This window comes from Tympanuchus pallidicinctus, unplaced genomic scaffold (assembly GCF_026119805.1).
Source record: "Tympanuchus pallidicinctus isolate F22 unplaced genomic scaffold, pur_lepc_1.0 scaffold29, whole genome shotgun sequence".
In the NCBI taxonomy this organism is placed as follows: domain Eukaryota; kingdom Metazoa; phylum Chordata; class Aves; order Galliformes; family Phasianidae; genus Tympanuchus; species Tympanuchus pallidicinctus.
Window position 1 is genome coordinate 3,183,615 of NW_026294746.1, and position 13,402 is coordinate 3,197,016.

The window sequence follows — 13,402 nt, forward strand, 5'->3', positions numbered from 1 at the left end:
TTTACCTCCCCCCTCCACTTCACAGGGCAAGGGTTTGCAACAGTGCTGCTCCACAATTCAACCAAGGCTGCAAAATTCACTTGCAATATCACTAACTGTCAGCTTCTTGCTATGCATCAAGGCTATCACTATTTTTTTTCCACTACTGAAGAGATTAACGAGCAGACATCAGCAGCAGCCTATTGTAAATGTCAATCACTTGCTAGGACACAACTCACCCTCTGCTATGTTAAGGGAGTCCTGAGCTTTCCTCTTCCACTCCAGGGTTATAATTGATCTCTTAGTTAGAAACCTACTCCTAGTCCTACTTCTACACAACTAAATATATCCTTAAGGCTACTTCTTGATTACAGACATACATTCAACTAATTGTCTATTGGTCACAAAGCAATTTAAATCCACCTTCCAGCCACAGTCCGTCTCAGTCAGCACAACTTCAAACAGGACATGTTTAACAGAAGGTATCCATCTTCCTCAGCCTCTTCCAAAACAACTCAAAGTCACACCTTGTTGGGTTGTTGGATGCTTTTATTTGTTACATGTAAAAACACTACTATTCCTGTTTGCAGGTACCTCTTACTGCATTGCAAGTCACAGCTCCACACACTGAAGAACAGACAGGCAGAGAAGTGTTTTTGCCCAGTGGTAGAAGGTCATGGTTCCAGAGGTTTTTAACCACACAAAACCCCACTGAGACTGTTCTAGAAAAGCAGTAGAGCATTACAAGTAACAGATCAGAGCTGGTGAGAACACTAGGTAAAGGAGTCAGCTAGGGGGAAGGGAGAGGACCTGCAAACTTAACTTCCTTCAGCTGCCCTTATCTTTCTAATACAGGAAACTGTGATCTAAACAGGTGACTAGTGCTTTAAACCAGAACAGGGTTGCATGATCCAAACAGCTCAGTTGATACGAGGGTTCCTGAAGTTTCTTCCAGCAAAACGGGCCTTGCTGCCAAGCTCCTCTTCAATTCTGATGGAAAGGCAACAAAATGCTGGTATGAGCAGTCAGTGCAGAGCTGCTTTAGCACAGCTGCGAGCCTTACACTGAACAACCTGATCTGCCTGGTGCTAACAACACTGTAACAATACAATACTACTAACAATACACAGCCACAAGTCCATTCCCTCCAAGTAACTTCAGAACTCACAGATACTCCACTACATTGGTTGCTATCTCCTAAGTAATCCTGCTCAAATACTTCAAACTCTTGTCCAAGGGAAATGTCTCATGCAGAGAGGAGGACAATTTCTCAGAGACATAACATTACAGGATGCTTTGTGTAACATTCCTATTTTATCTCCACTCTGATAATAACTAATCCAACTCACCACTGAGCCAACCACCAACCCAGAAGTATCTCTGCCAGTGTCAGTTTATGTACTTCTCCATCTCAGAAGGTGAGCAGCTTAAGAGCAAGCTGGACCCAAATGCAGACCCATTTTATGTCAGGCCTAACTCACAATCCTTTTCCCACTGTGAGTCTCACCTCAACAGCTGGTTGTACTTGGCTAGGCGCTCAGATCGGCAAGGGGCACCAGTTTTGATCTGAAAGGGAAACCAAAATTCATCAGTAACTACAGCAGAAGCAAGGCCACAGATGCAAACAGAGCTACTCTATTCAGAGCAATCAACAATGGCAAGCTTTATTTTCAGCATCAGGCTTTGAAATCCTGTACACTCAATCAAGATAAAGTTCGGGAGCAGTAACCAGCGTTCATTCACTAACAGATTCACTGCCTGGAAATCCTGACACACCCAATAGTGAAATTTCTTTCAGATTTTTTTTTAATTCCTGGTTAAAGGTGAGTTTACACAAGATAATACGTTCCAGTGTCACATTCCCATGAAGCAAATGATCTTCCTGCATATAGAAGCAGGAACTCTTCATGCTTTAAGTCACAGAATAGCCCATCTGCAATGCATCATGGCTTTATCATATTATCTCATCAAGCAAGAAGGCAAGTCACAGCAGCTACAGATACAAACCTGACCAGTGCAGAGACCAACCACCAGATCAGCAATGAAGGTATCTTCTGTTTCCCCAGAACGGTGACTCACCATCACACCCCAGCCATTGGACTGGGCAAGCTTGCAACTGGAAGAGATAAGCAAAGCATCACATCATTCTCATTTGCACAGCAGCCTTTGCTCTGGTGAGGCTGCCAAGCACCAGGTATTCCCAGATTTGGCAAGACAGAACTGCTTTTCAGTACATGTGAAAGCTTGGAGCCACACAGCTGCTTTTACATGTGCTTACACCTAGTGTCTGACATGCCTATATGATTTGGAGGATGTGCAGGTACGGGTTTTACTTGCCAATATTCTGAGTTCACAATTGTTCATCCCTTCACAAATGCCTCATCAGATTTCTATTCCACTAGACTTTGCTCAGCCCCCTCAGCTATACAATTCCTTATGCAACACAGGATCCCTTACTCATGGTAAGAAAAGGGAGAACTTACGCTTGCAGAGACTCTGTCACAGAGCCAATCTGGTTGACCTTCAGGAGCAGGCAGTTGCAAGATTTCTCCTCCACAGCCTTGGCAATACGCTTTGGGTTGGTCACCGTCAGATCATCGCCAACCACCTGGATGCCAACACTGGCAGTGAACTTCTTCCAGGCAGCCCAGTCATCCTGGTCAAAAGGGTCTTCAATGGACACCACTGCAGAGGGACAGAAGGAACTTCAGGGTACAGGCTGCTTTCAAACAAGTATTACCCATGACAACTTCCAGGAAGCTCACTGCTCTTGATCTGCATGTAAGGGAGGCTGCACCTCAACTCTCCCTTTCCTTCAGCAATCAACCCTTATTATCTGCTACTAATATGAGCCTGGAACTTTGGAACTTACATGGGTAGTTCTTCACAAAGCCCTTGTACAGGTCAGCCAGCTGGTCAGGAGAAATGTATCTGCTGGGATCATCAGGGGATTTGAAGTCCAGGTCATACTTTCCATCGCGGTAGAACTCTGAGGCAGCCACATCCATGCCAATGACAACCTTGTCAGAGTAGCCAGCCTTGCCAATAGCAGTCTTCAGCAACTCCAGAGCTGAAACATTGAAAGATAACTTTGAGATCTTGTTGAACACCTTAATACAAAACTGTTCTTTTGCTAGCAGCACATTCACTTGGGCAAGAATTTCTATTACTCCCTACAAAAAGCCTGAAGGGCACACAAAAGGATCTTCTGAAATAACTGGAACAGGATACTTGAATACTGTGCTCAGATTTTAATACCTGAGACAGGGATTGCTAATCTCTTCAGGCAGGACCACAGTCCAAGAAGGTGAAGACTAGATGATACTACATCATCTTTCAGCTTTATGAACGTGGGCAGAAAGCAGTCACTATCCTCAAATCCCTTTAAACCCCAGACCAGGTGCTGTTTGTAACAGAAGGTTACACCTAAATACACTAGATACAATGCACAGCTTGCTACTGCACAGGGCACCTTCTCTTCACATCTGCTGATCTCCTCTTGTACACAGCTGGCAATTTAACTCTCCAGCACAAGTATCTACATACCACCCACTGTGCTTCTGTTTGCTTTAAGCAGAGTCCAAGCAATGAAATTCAGTACATTCACAACCAGGAAGACTCTTCAAGCATTTCCAACTCCAAGCCTAACTGCCAGGTCAGCCAAGCTATTTACAGTAGGAAGCTTACATGAAGTATTTTTAAAGATACTAATATGTCATACAAGCTGCAAGAGCAGCTGCTACCAGCAACACAGATTCCTTGGACTGTAATAGTCATCCAAAGTCATCTTCATTGATGTCTGCTAGTGTACAGACCTTGTAAAAGCTGCATGCTCCTGCAGGACTCAAACACACCTATTTTCAATACTGGCTCCTCACCTTCAGTATCAGAGAAGGCAACTGCAGAGGCCAACAATATAACTGGCAGCTTTAAACCATGCAAGTGATCACAGAGTTGTAGTACTGTACTGGCTTACTATCAGCTCCATACAGAAAGCAGAAAATAAGCCCCTTCTGGAGCACATTTTTTTGGTAGGAACAAGCATTTGACTTCCCATAAGACAGACTGTGTCCCCACTTCCTTGAAGGCCTCTGAACAGAACTGTCTGGCTGTGGAGGCAGTGAATGCCTCAGCCTCCCAAGTTGACCTGAATGCAACCTCACATATCACCCATTACAGTTCAAACTGCTCTCCTTTGTCAGCAAAAAGAAAACCACAGCAATTCCACTCACCTCTGACTACTGACATTAGAAAACTCAAAGATACACTGACATGCCCACATCACCCTTTTCAAGTGCAAAGTGCAAAGACTGCTTCAAGCCAGTACAGAAGTGGTGAGGAAGGCACACCACCTAGACTGGACCACATCCATATAAGATCTTAGAAATCTCCAGAGCAGAAGCAGAGCAAAGAAACAGCAGCAACTGGTTAGGTCTCCTCCTGCACTAAGATCATTTTTACCTTCTTTATTTTCAAGGATATTGGGGGCAAAGCCACCCTCATCACCCACGTTGGTTGCATCCTTGCCATACTTCTCCTTGATAACATTCTTGAGATTGTGATAGACCTCTGCACCAATGCGCATCGCCTCCTTGAAGTTGTCAGCACCCACAGGGAGGATCATGAACTCCTGCATAGCCAGCTTGTTGCCAGCGTGGGAGCCACCGTTGATGACGTTGAAAGCCTTGAAGTAATCCAAAGGAAAAGTCATTTAACGTATTTCATTGTGAGCAGACAACAGCAAGAGATACTCCACTATCAAGATAATTTAACCCAAGAGCAAATGACATTGCAAGCACTTGGTCAGATCTTGCCTCTAGCCAGTCTTATAAGGAAACTTACAGGAACAGGCAGAATGACTTCGGGGTTTCCAGCCAGGTCGGCGATGTGGCGGTACAGGGGGACACCCTTCTCAGCAGCACCAGCTTTGCAAACAGCCAGAGAAACACCCAAGATGGCATTGGCACCAAATTTAGCTGAAATAGGAACAGAAATATTACATTTTCCTGAAGAGATTCAGCAGTATCAGCACAGTCATGGTCTTGGGAAGGTAAGTGCACAGCATAAGCCATTTACCTTACTAGAAACAACGTGCAGCACATCAGACCTATATAACAGCCTTAACACAAAGCCCACTTACATTTGTTCTCTGTTCCATCCATTTCCAGCATCAGTTTGTCTATCTTTTCTTGCTCCACCACATTGATATTCTGCAGAGAGAAACAGGCAAAACATTGTGTGAAGAGCAACATGGCTCAGTGAACTCCCACCTGCCCACTGCAGCTTAATTTCCCTGGCAGGCATTAGGAACTGCTTAAGCACAACTACCAACAGTAACCTAGTTCTTACTGCTACCAAACAGCAGCTTCTTCTGGTCACTTCCAACAGATCACAAGGCTGACCTAAGCTTGACACATCAAAAGCTTCTTTTGTTCTTCACATTCAGAGCTGTAAGGCCAGGCTCTCACACTGCTTAACTGCAGAGTTACACTACTATGAGCCTGACATGGGGCAAAGCTCCTATTTGTGACCCCTGCTCCCTTACTGCAAGCTCAAAGACAACTGGCTTACAAGCCCATCTGTAACTCAGTGCATACCGTTAGGACGTGCAATCACTTTATGCATTATCACCATCTTGCCCCTTCATTGGCAGCTAGGGCTCAGTGCTCACAAAAGGCACCAATGTCTCTCAAGTCAACTTCACTATGATTCCTTTAAGACTACCTTCCAAATTAGCCTGGACAAAACCCAGCCACCAGCACCGCGGCCCTCCTCTCACCTCCCTCCATTCAGCCACCCTTTTAAACATAAAGCAGTTTGCATCTTAAATGCACTCCACTGAGAACTCCAGGTGCTGAAGTGCTGCTGCACACTGCTGGAGATTCTTCTGATTAAGTGTTAGAGATGCAATCATTAAGGGAAGCCATTACTGTAGGTCAGTTTTTTCTCATGCACTCCAATACACAGGCTAACATCCCCCAGGTAATACAGTTCCTGTACCTGCCTCTAGAGAGAAAACACATCAGCTAGGATGCACTGGACTGGCATTAACCGATGTTAGCAGAAGACAGATTGCTCCTACCTTGCTAATCAGTGCAGGTGCAATTGTTTTATTGACGTGCTCAACAGCTTTTGAGACACCTGGAAAGAACAAGCAAATCAGACACTGGTCAACCACACTCGTTACGCAGGCATTAGTAGATGATCTCAATACCATCTCATGCTATTCAAATCCCAGTTCAACCTGAGCTCACTGCTGAACATGTAAAGACACCATCTCAACTGAATGGAAGTTGCATGAAGTATCATCTAGAAATGCCTGCTGCAATGTTAGTTTGCAAGACCATGCACTGGAGAGGTCTGTCCAAGTGACAAGGTTGCACTGAAAGCACATCCATTACCTGTGTACACAATGCTGTCGCCAGGAACTCGTTAACATATTTAACAGCTCTGGATACACCTGACAGAAGCGAAATGGACAAGAGAATCAAGGAAGAGATGAAGGCTCACAGCCAAAGACAAAAATCAATCATGCAAGAAAAAGCAAAGGTCACAAATAGGAAAACAGACCTACAGATCCCCAAGTGTCTGACACTGAGCAGTAGTCCAGAAACAAAAGAGATCAGAGGGCAGAGGAAGTTGTGCAGCAGTCAGGCAGGCTGTGTTTTTGTTCTTGCCACCATGGTTTGATACTGCAAAATCAATTGCAGACCAGAACCATGAGTGGCCAAGTGACAGCACTTAGAATAGGTTTTAGGAGAGCCTGCTGCTACCCATTGGTAGACTGGTTGAGTAGGGGGAAAGGAAAAAGCTTTGCCGGGAAGTTAAGCATGCAACAGCTCAGGCATTTATTTGCCATCGTTTTTATTTGCCACTCCTGAAGCATCACCTCAGCACATCCATTTCACACTTGATGCAACGCCAAAGGAAATACAACTTCTGTACCCATAAGAATTCAAGTGGGCTGTTACCACAGCAAGGAAGAGCATGTGAACACAGCACCTTTTTAGTCTCTGCGGACCATTGCAAGGTAAAAAAAGAGCTCCAAAACAAGAGCTCGCTTCTTTCCCATAAGCACAGATCAGTTGCCAGCTACCAACATCAGCCTAAGGAATGCTGTCATGTCTGTGCAGCATTTAAATACCTCTGAAAACCCAAGCTTCAGAACCCAAAAAATGCTGATTAAGCATACCCTGAACCGCGTTAATTGCCTTTCAGACAGTTCAAGTCTAGAACTTTATATTACAGGAGACCTTCCAGCTATCTGTAACTCATTCCATATGGTGAGGTGTTTCTTATCTCATTACTTGCCAGGTGATACAAAACCCTGAGCTGTGGCAGCCTACTGAGGAAACTCAGGCTATGCTGTCTAGTTAACTGCCCATTAAGTGGCTACAGGATCAGGTTTAGCAGCTCTAAGCACACACACAGCACCTGGGCTAAGTACACATTTATATTGCTCAGGGAAAAGAGCCTTAAGTGGATAGCAGAAGCTCTTTCTGTTCTTTGGTATATTCAGTCATCTGCAGTTTATTCTGCTCTGCAGCAGTAGCCATCATGGATCTTAAGCAGTGATTACCCACTCTGACTGCTCACTCTTAATAGGCACAAACTATTTCAGCTTCCTTTCATCTGCCTGGCAAGGAAAGTTTGGAGTAAAGACAATTAACCTTACAACTGAGAGAACTGATTGCATAGAGTTGGAAACTATCACCAATACTCTTAGGTCAGCAAATTAAGGTGGAGTCCTGCTGTCCAAGTCCTAAAAGTAACTGAAGAATTGCTACTAAGAAGTTTATGAATGTCCTCTTGGACACTGTTACTCATTCCCATCCATGCTACTTTCTACACCAGTCTTCTGACTGTTCAGTTACTTTCCAGGACATCAGTCAGCAGGCAATTAAAATATAGTAACTAAAACAAACTTCAGTATTATGACTACCCACAGTGAAAGGCAAAAGTCAAATGGCTTTAGCTCTGATTCAGCCTGAAATGGAAGCATTTCAGTGGTTATTCTTGTAGCATTGCATGTTTCCCATTGCCAGCAGTTGGCACGAACTACAAGTTCAAGAGTCTGCATGTTGGGATCTAACGAGTTTTACAGTGCCACAGTAGACACATTTAACAATGGTTGTTTGATGTTCTTCTATTATGAGATCTGGTGACTAGCTGCAGTGAAGCACTCTGTACCTTACACCAGCACGTAAGGCAACAAGAAGTGCAACACTTAAATATGTCTCAGCATGCAGTACTACAGACACGCTCAGCCAGCTGGCACCTGAGCCCCACATGCACTGCTGGAAGCAGTCACTCTGCCCAGGCCTCTGGGAAACCCTGCAGTTTGTGCCTTACCTTGACTCCAGTTGCACAGCCTATGTGCAGGTATGCACATCTTTCATCACTTCCACTTCATTGCCACGCCTTGTACAGGCTATGGGAGGCAGTGAAGGAGCCCAGGTTTCTTCTATTGCAATCTAGCCTAACTTCAGCAGCAATGCAATGCTTCTATGGTAACAAGCCAAGCCAGGCACCCATACTCAGGTTTACCTTTCCCCAGGTAGCGTGTCTTGTCATTGTCACGAAGCTCCAGAGCTTCATAGATTCCAGTTGAGGCACCGCTTGGAACAGCAGCTCTGAACAGACCTGTTTATAACAGAAAGAATTGCCTTAGCACATGGAAAACCACCAAGCATGCTTCACCCACACATCATCTCAACCTTCCACATGCTTGCACCCACAGAGATAGGGGAGGTCATAGCTAAATCAGATCTTGGTGATCCTGCACAATTTGTCTGCTCCATTAGTGTCACCAATTCTACAGCGTCTCCCCACAGCAGGCTTTCACTCCCTCAGACAAATATATATTCTCTTCCTGTGTGAATTTCAACTGTGTTCGGAAAGCTACCCATTCACCTTCTGATACAGCAGGTTTATTCAATGAATCTATTTCTTAGGCCAGTCTAGCCACTGAGCTCTTAAGCTCTTGTGAGATGTGGCACATGAGACAATTCAGAGACCTGTTTTGCTCATCTGAGCTCTTCAGACCATTCATTCTTCCAATTAAGGGTGCTGAACTTGAAGAGCAAATTGGAAGGCTGGCATCTTGAACAACAGGCCAAACAGACTCCATCTCCTGCCTTTCCCTTATCCCACTTAGGCCAAGAGCTTAGCAGGGGAAATCTCATTAAATGATTGCATTAATCTTTTGAGGCAAAAAGATCAGCTATTTAGTTAGTGTATTACAGCCATTGTATTTGCTCATTCCACTGAACCATGCTGGCCTGTGCCTGTATAATGCCTTTGTCAGATCCTATCAAATATGGTCTGAACAACTAACAGAAACCAAGGAAAAAAAATCATAATAATTAGAAATATAAGATGTTGTATGTAAAAACACCATTAGAGAAGATGCTGGGTCCTGCCTAATTACCTGTGCAGAAAAGAAAACCTTACCCAGGATTCAATCCCACAGCAGAAGACCTTCATTATAGAGCTTGAAAAGCTAAACATGCTCAAGTGCAGTCAAACAGACTTAAATGAACACAGAGAAACTAAATCCATTAGGAACTGCTTAGGGACAGGAAGAAGGTGTTAACAGAGTTGGCCAATGCTATCCAAGTTAAGCTCAGGACAAGGGGAGGGAGGCACATGACACTGTTTGCATTAACACTTGTGCAATGTAGACAAATATCTGCTAAGGACTCACCCTTGTTGGTGTAGAGGTCTACCTCAACAGTGGGATTTCCACGAGAATCAAAGATTTCACGGGCTTGGATCTTAAGAATGGACATCTTGAACACCTGCCAAAAGAGTTGAGCGTTAATTCATAACCAGCAGTGCCACCAGCAGTCATGGGAACAACTCAGAAACACTGCTTTTCACTTCAAGTAAGAAAACATTCACTGCTTGCCTAGAGCACTACACAAGGAGGAAAAGAACCTCAGCCTAAGCAGAAGAACCATTTAAAACCAGAAGTTTGATATGCTGAGCATATCAAAGTAATCAGTCAAGTAATCCCAATACAGGAAATTACTGCAGCTAGCTAGAATTCTTTTTGCTAAAAGACTCGAGGGCTCTTAGTACACACTGCAGCTGTCCAGAGCCCAACGTAACCTGTCTTGAAATAGAAACACCCACAGCTCTAAGCACTAAGTTCTGCCCTTTCTTAAAAGGAATACATACAGGAATAGCCTTTCCTCCCACAGGGAACACAGACCACAGCAACCCTTGAGAACTTCCTCCTGCCCCCATCTCACATCCCCACACTTAAGAAAACTGCTGTAACAAATGCCTTATATAAGCTCAGACAGTACTTTAAAAATCAAGTCAGATGAATGCCTGTAAGCCATGGACCAGCACCAAAACCAGTTCATCTGCAGAGAAAGCTCAGCCTCAGAACCATCTGGAAGCCAGCTTCTGGCATGCCCGTGTGGGTGGCAGCTCTGTGTGACAGCACAGTCACGAATCTCCTCTCACTTACTGAGATGACAGGCTCTCAGCAGTGCTGCTGCTTGTACCAACACAGGAGGAAGGCAGTTTCACCACCTTCCTCCCTCCACAGGAACGTTTTCCTCCCCCCCATTAAAAGACAGGTAGCCATTCAGTTTGCCCCCCTGGATCAAATGGCCCTTCAAACTGCCTTGCCTCTGAGCAGCTGACTGTACAAAGCAGCTCAGATAGTTTAGACACCCTTTGCCTTACTGTAAGACTCACACCCTGACAGATGATACAACTGTCCTAAGATGCAGAGCAAGCTGGCTCCAACTGCCCTCCATACAGTCACGACTTAACTTTAATCAGTGAACATACAAGCTAGAGACAAATCCCTGCAACTTCCATGTTAGGATTCTCATCTATGCAGATTGAGCTTTCTGCCACATGCTCCAAGCAACCACTAAAGGAGAACAATCCCCACTTATCTGAAAAAGGCTTTTGCAGCTTCTTCTACTGGCACCTGCTGTGCCTCACTTTCCTTTTCAGAACCAGATCTGCTGCAAGACATAAGGTGCTCTGTTCTCTGAAAGCACTGGCAGCTCACAAGGAAGTCTTAGTGCAATGCAAGAACTGCCTGTTCACCTTCACAAAGGTGTCACCCCAGCAATACACGCTGCTGGAGCTTCCACTGGTACCCCAGGTCTGACATTACTCAAATGTCCTTGGAAATGACCTCCCCAATAGTCCCTCCCTGTTCTTTTTTTTAGAGGAAGGCATTTCACAGCAATGCACCATTCCAAGAATTCCCTGCCCTTTTTTTTCTCTCCTCGTTTTCATGTCCACTCACTTCTGTATTCAAGAAACTGTTTTCCTACTGAGTGTTCCCCCAGGTAAAGCTGGTAGCGTTCAGCTCACCACAAGCTATGGAGATGCGTTCTGCCTCCATCTATGCAGACGGAGAACCCACATAGGCCTAGCTGCAGGAAGGCTAACTGTACACAGGTTGGACAGCTGTGTGGCCTCTCCAGACCTTTGTACTTTGTGATGGAGCTAGACAAACACACCGATAGCAGAGGGGTCCTTTATGCACATATTGCCTTAAACCTTGTTTTGTACTCTAATCTGCTGGCAAGGTCAGAGCCTCCCTTTGGATTCCCAGGCCTCGCTGGGAGCAGCCATGTCATTACCTCCTCCAAGGCATCAAGTCCTATCAGTCATCACCTACTCCCTGATGCTGTGCTCTGCACAGGGAATGCAATATTCCAACAATAGAGCAGGCTGCTCTAATTAAAGTTACAATGATTTGCAAGCTCACTGCCAATTTTATTACCAAGAGATTAATGCATGGAAGCTATTTTGCAGCCACGTTTCTCTTAACACATGCATTTCTCTTCACACATCACTGCAAGAATCAGTATGGAGAATAAAAGCGAGTAGTAGTTTGGCCACAGAACTAGCCTAATTAATTGAGAGAGCTTATCACAGAGCTGCCATGCAGTTATCAGTGACACTTACACGCTTTAAGTCTGCAACTCTCATACGACCACCCTGAAAGAAAAAATAACCTTACTGCTCATTAATCCCTGGCCTCACCGGCTTAAATCCGAGCAAACGCTCTGCCTGGGCCAAACCCGGCACCTCCTGCTCTCGCTCCCACGTGGTGCCGGCTCACCAGCACAGCACGCCGCGAGGCAATTTAACACCGTGCGGCACGGAACGACTCAAAGGCTCGCCGGCTCCTTCCTCCTCATCAAGATGGAGGCCTGGATCCGCAGCCTCTCGCTGCGCGACCGCCTGCACCGCTTCCTGCCGCAGCCCTGCCCCGTGACTCAGCCGCGTGTAACGGCACAGAGGCCAAGATCCTCTCGGCAGACGCGGTTTTTCCGTACGCGAGTTGCCCGCAGATGGGCATCGTATTACGGGGGGCCGCACCCCGCAGATAAACGGGATTGAATCCCGCCCGGAGAGCCCAAGCGCCCAGATTTAGGCGTTGACGTAAGACATTCAATATTTGACATGAAGCTGAAGGACATCCAGCGCCGCTAAAGAGGGGAAAGGTCCAAAGCGCGACTCGCCGTCCGAGACGTGCTGCTTAATCATTAAGAGACAGACGTTAATCGCCGCCGGGACGCACCGCGCTGCCGCCCCCCGCAGCCCAGCGGATCGGCACGGGGCCCGCAGGCCGACCGACCGCTCGGCTCCGGTCTGAGAGGAGCAGCGGCCCCCCGCAGCTCAGTTCAACCCGCCGCCCTCCTCCTCCCCCCAGCCTAACCCAGCCCCCCTCTCACCTCTCCGCACCCGGCTCAACGCTGACTGAGAACGGACGACTGCGCGCACGCCAGCCTATACCCACCTCATGCAGATGAGTTGCCCGCCTCCCACCTCCTATTGGCCAGCTCGGCCACCTACGGCTTCTCTATTGGACAATCCTAACGCATGCTGATCTTCCATTGGTCGGCACCGCCTCGCGCCAGCGGCGATTCAGAGGGCGTGCGCTACGTGCCGAGGCAGCCTGCCGGGCTGTGCACACGGCGCGTGGAAAATCCCAGTGGGGGGGGCGGGCGCGCGGGTTCACGGCGGGAGGCGGGAGCGCGCGCTGAGCGCGGGAAGCGGCGGTGCTGCGGGGAGCGAGCGGGGTGCAAGGAGCGGGAGCTGGGTGTGCAGGAAGGGTTTTTTTCTCCTTGTGCACCAAACCACTGCAGGTCTGCTCAGAAAGCCAGGGACATCGACGCACAGGGTTTCTCTGCAGCTTTGTGCGTGAAAAGAAAATGATTCTCGTGCGCGTGTGCGTGGGTATTGGGGACGTTTATTTTGCTTGCGGTGTATGCAAAACCCCAACTTTTTGCACGAACTCGGTGCTGCACTGCCCCCGAAATCACTGGCTGGGCGTAAAGGTAAAGGCATGCATGCACAGGAGGGGATCCAGCCCAGCCCCCGGGCTGCAGGGAACAAAAGGTTCTGGCTGTGCACAAGGAACTGATGCCCCAAA

General features: G+C 46.7%; 1 protein-coding gene across 3 annotated transcripts; it reads right to left on the reverse strand.

The window, feature by feature from the left end:
• Positions 1–507: 507 nt before the first annotated feature.
• On the reverse strand, positions 508–12,810 carry ENO1 (enolase 1). Of its 3 annotated transcripts, XM_052691664.1 has the most exons (13): positions 12,702–12,718; positions 11,929–11,961; positions 9,686–9,779; positions 8,527–8,622; positions 6,381–6,439; positions 5,120–5,189; positions 4,822–4,955; positions 4,441–4,663; positions 2,852–3,049; positions 2,463–2,664; positions 1,987–2,095; positions 1,487–1,545; positions 508–969 (listed from the first exon to the last, which is right to left on the reverse strand). In XM_052691664.1, the coding sequence occupies exons 2-13, from the start codon at positions 11,950–11,952 to the stop codon at positions 900–902; spliced, it is 1,338 nt and encodes a 445-aa protein (XP_052547624.1). In that variant the 5' UTR covers positions 11,953–11,961; positions 12,702–12,718; the 3' UTR covers positions 508–899. The 3 variants fall into 3 exon arrangements, with proteins under 3 accessions (XP_052547624.1, XP_052547625.1, XP_052547623.1); XM_052691665.1 differs by lacking the exons at positions 6,381–6,439; positions 11,929–11,961 and adding an exon at positions 6,062–6,120 and having other exon boundaries at positions 12,702–12,810; XM_052691663.1 differs by lacking the exons at positions 6,381–6,439; positions 12,702–12,718 and adding an exon at positions 6,062–6,120.
• Between the last annotated feature and the right edge of the window lie 592 nt (positions 12,811–13,402).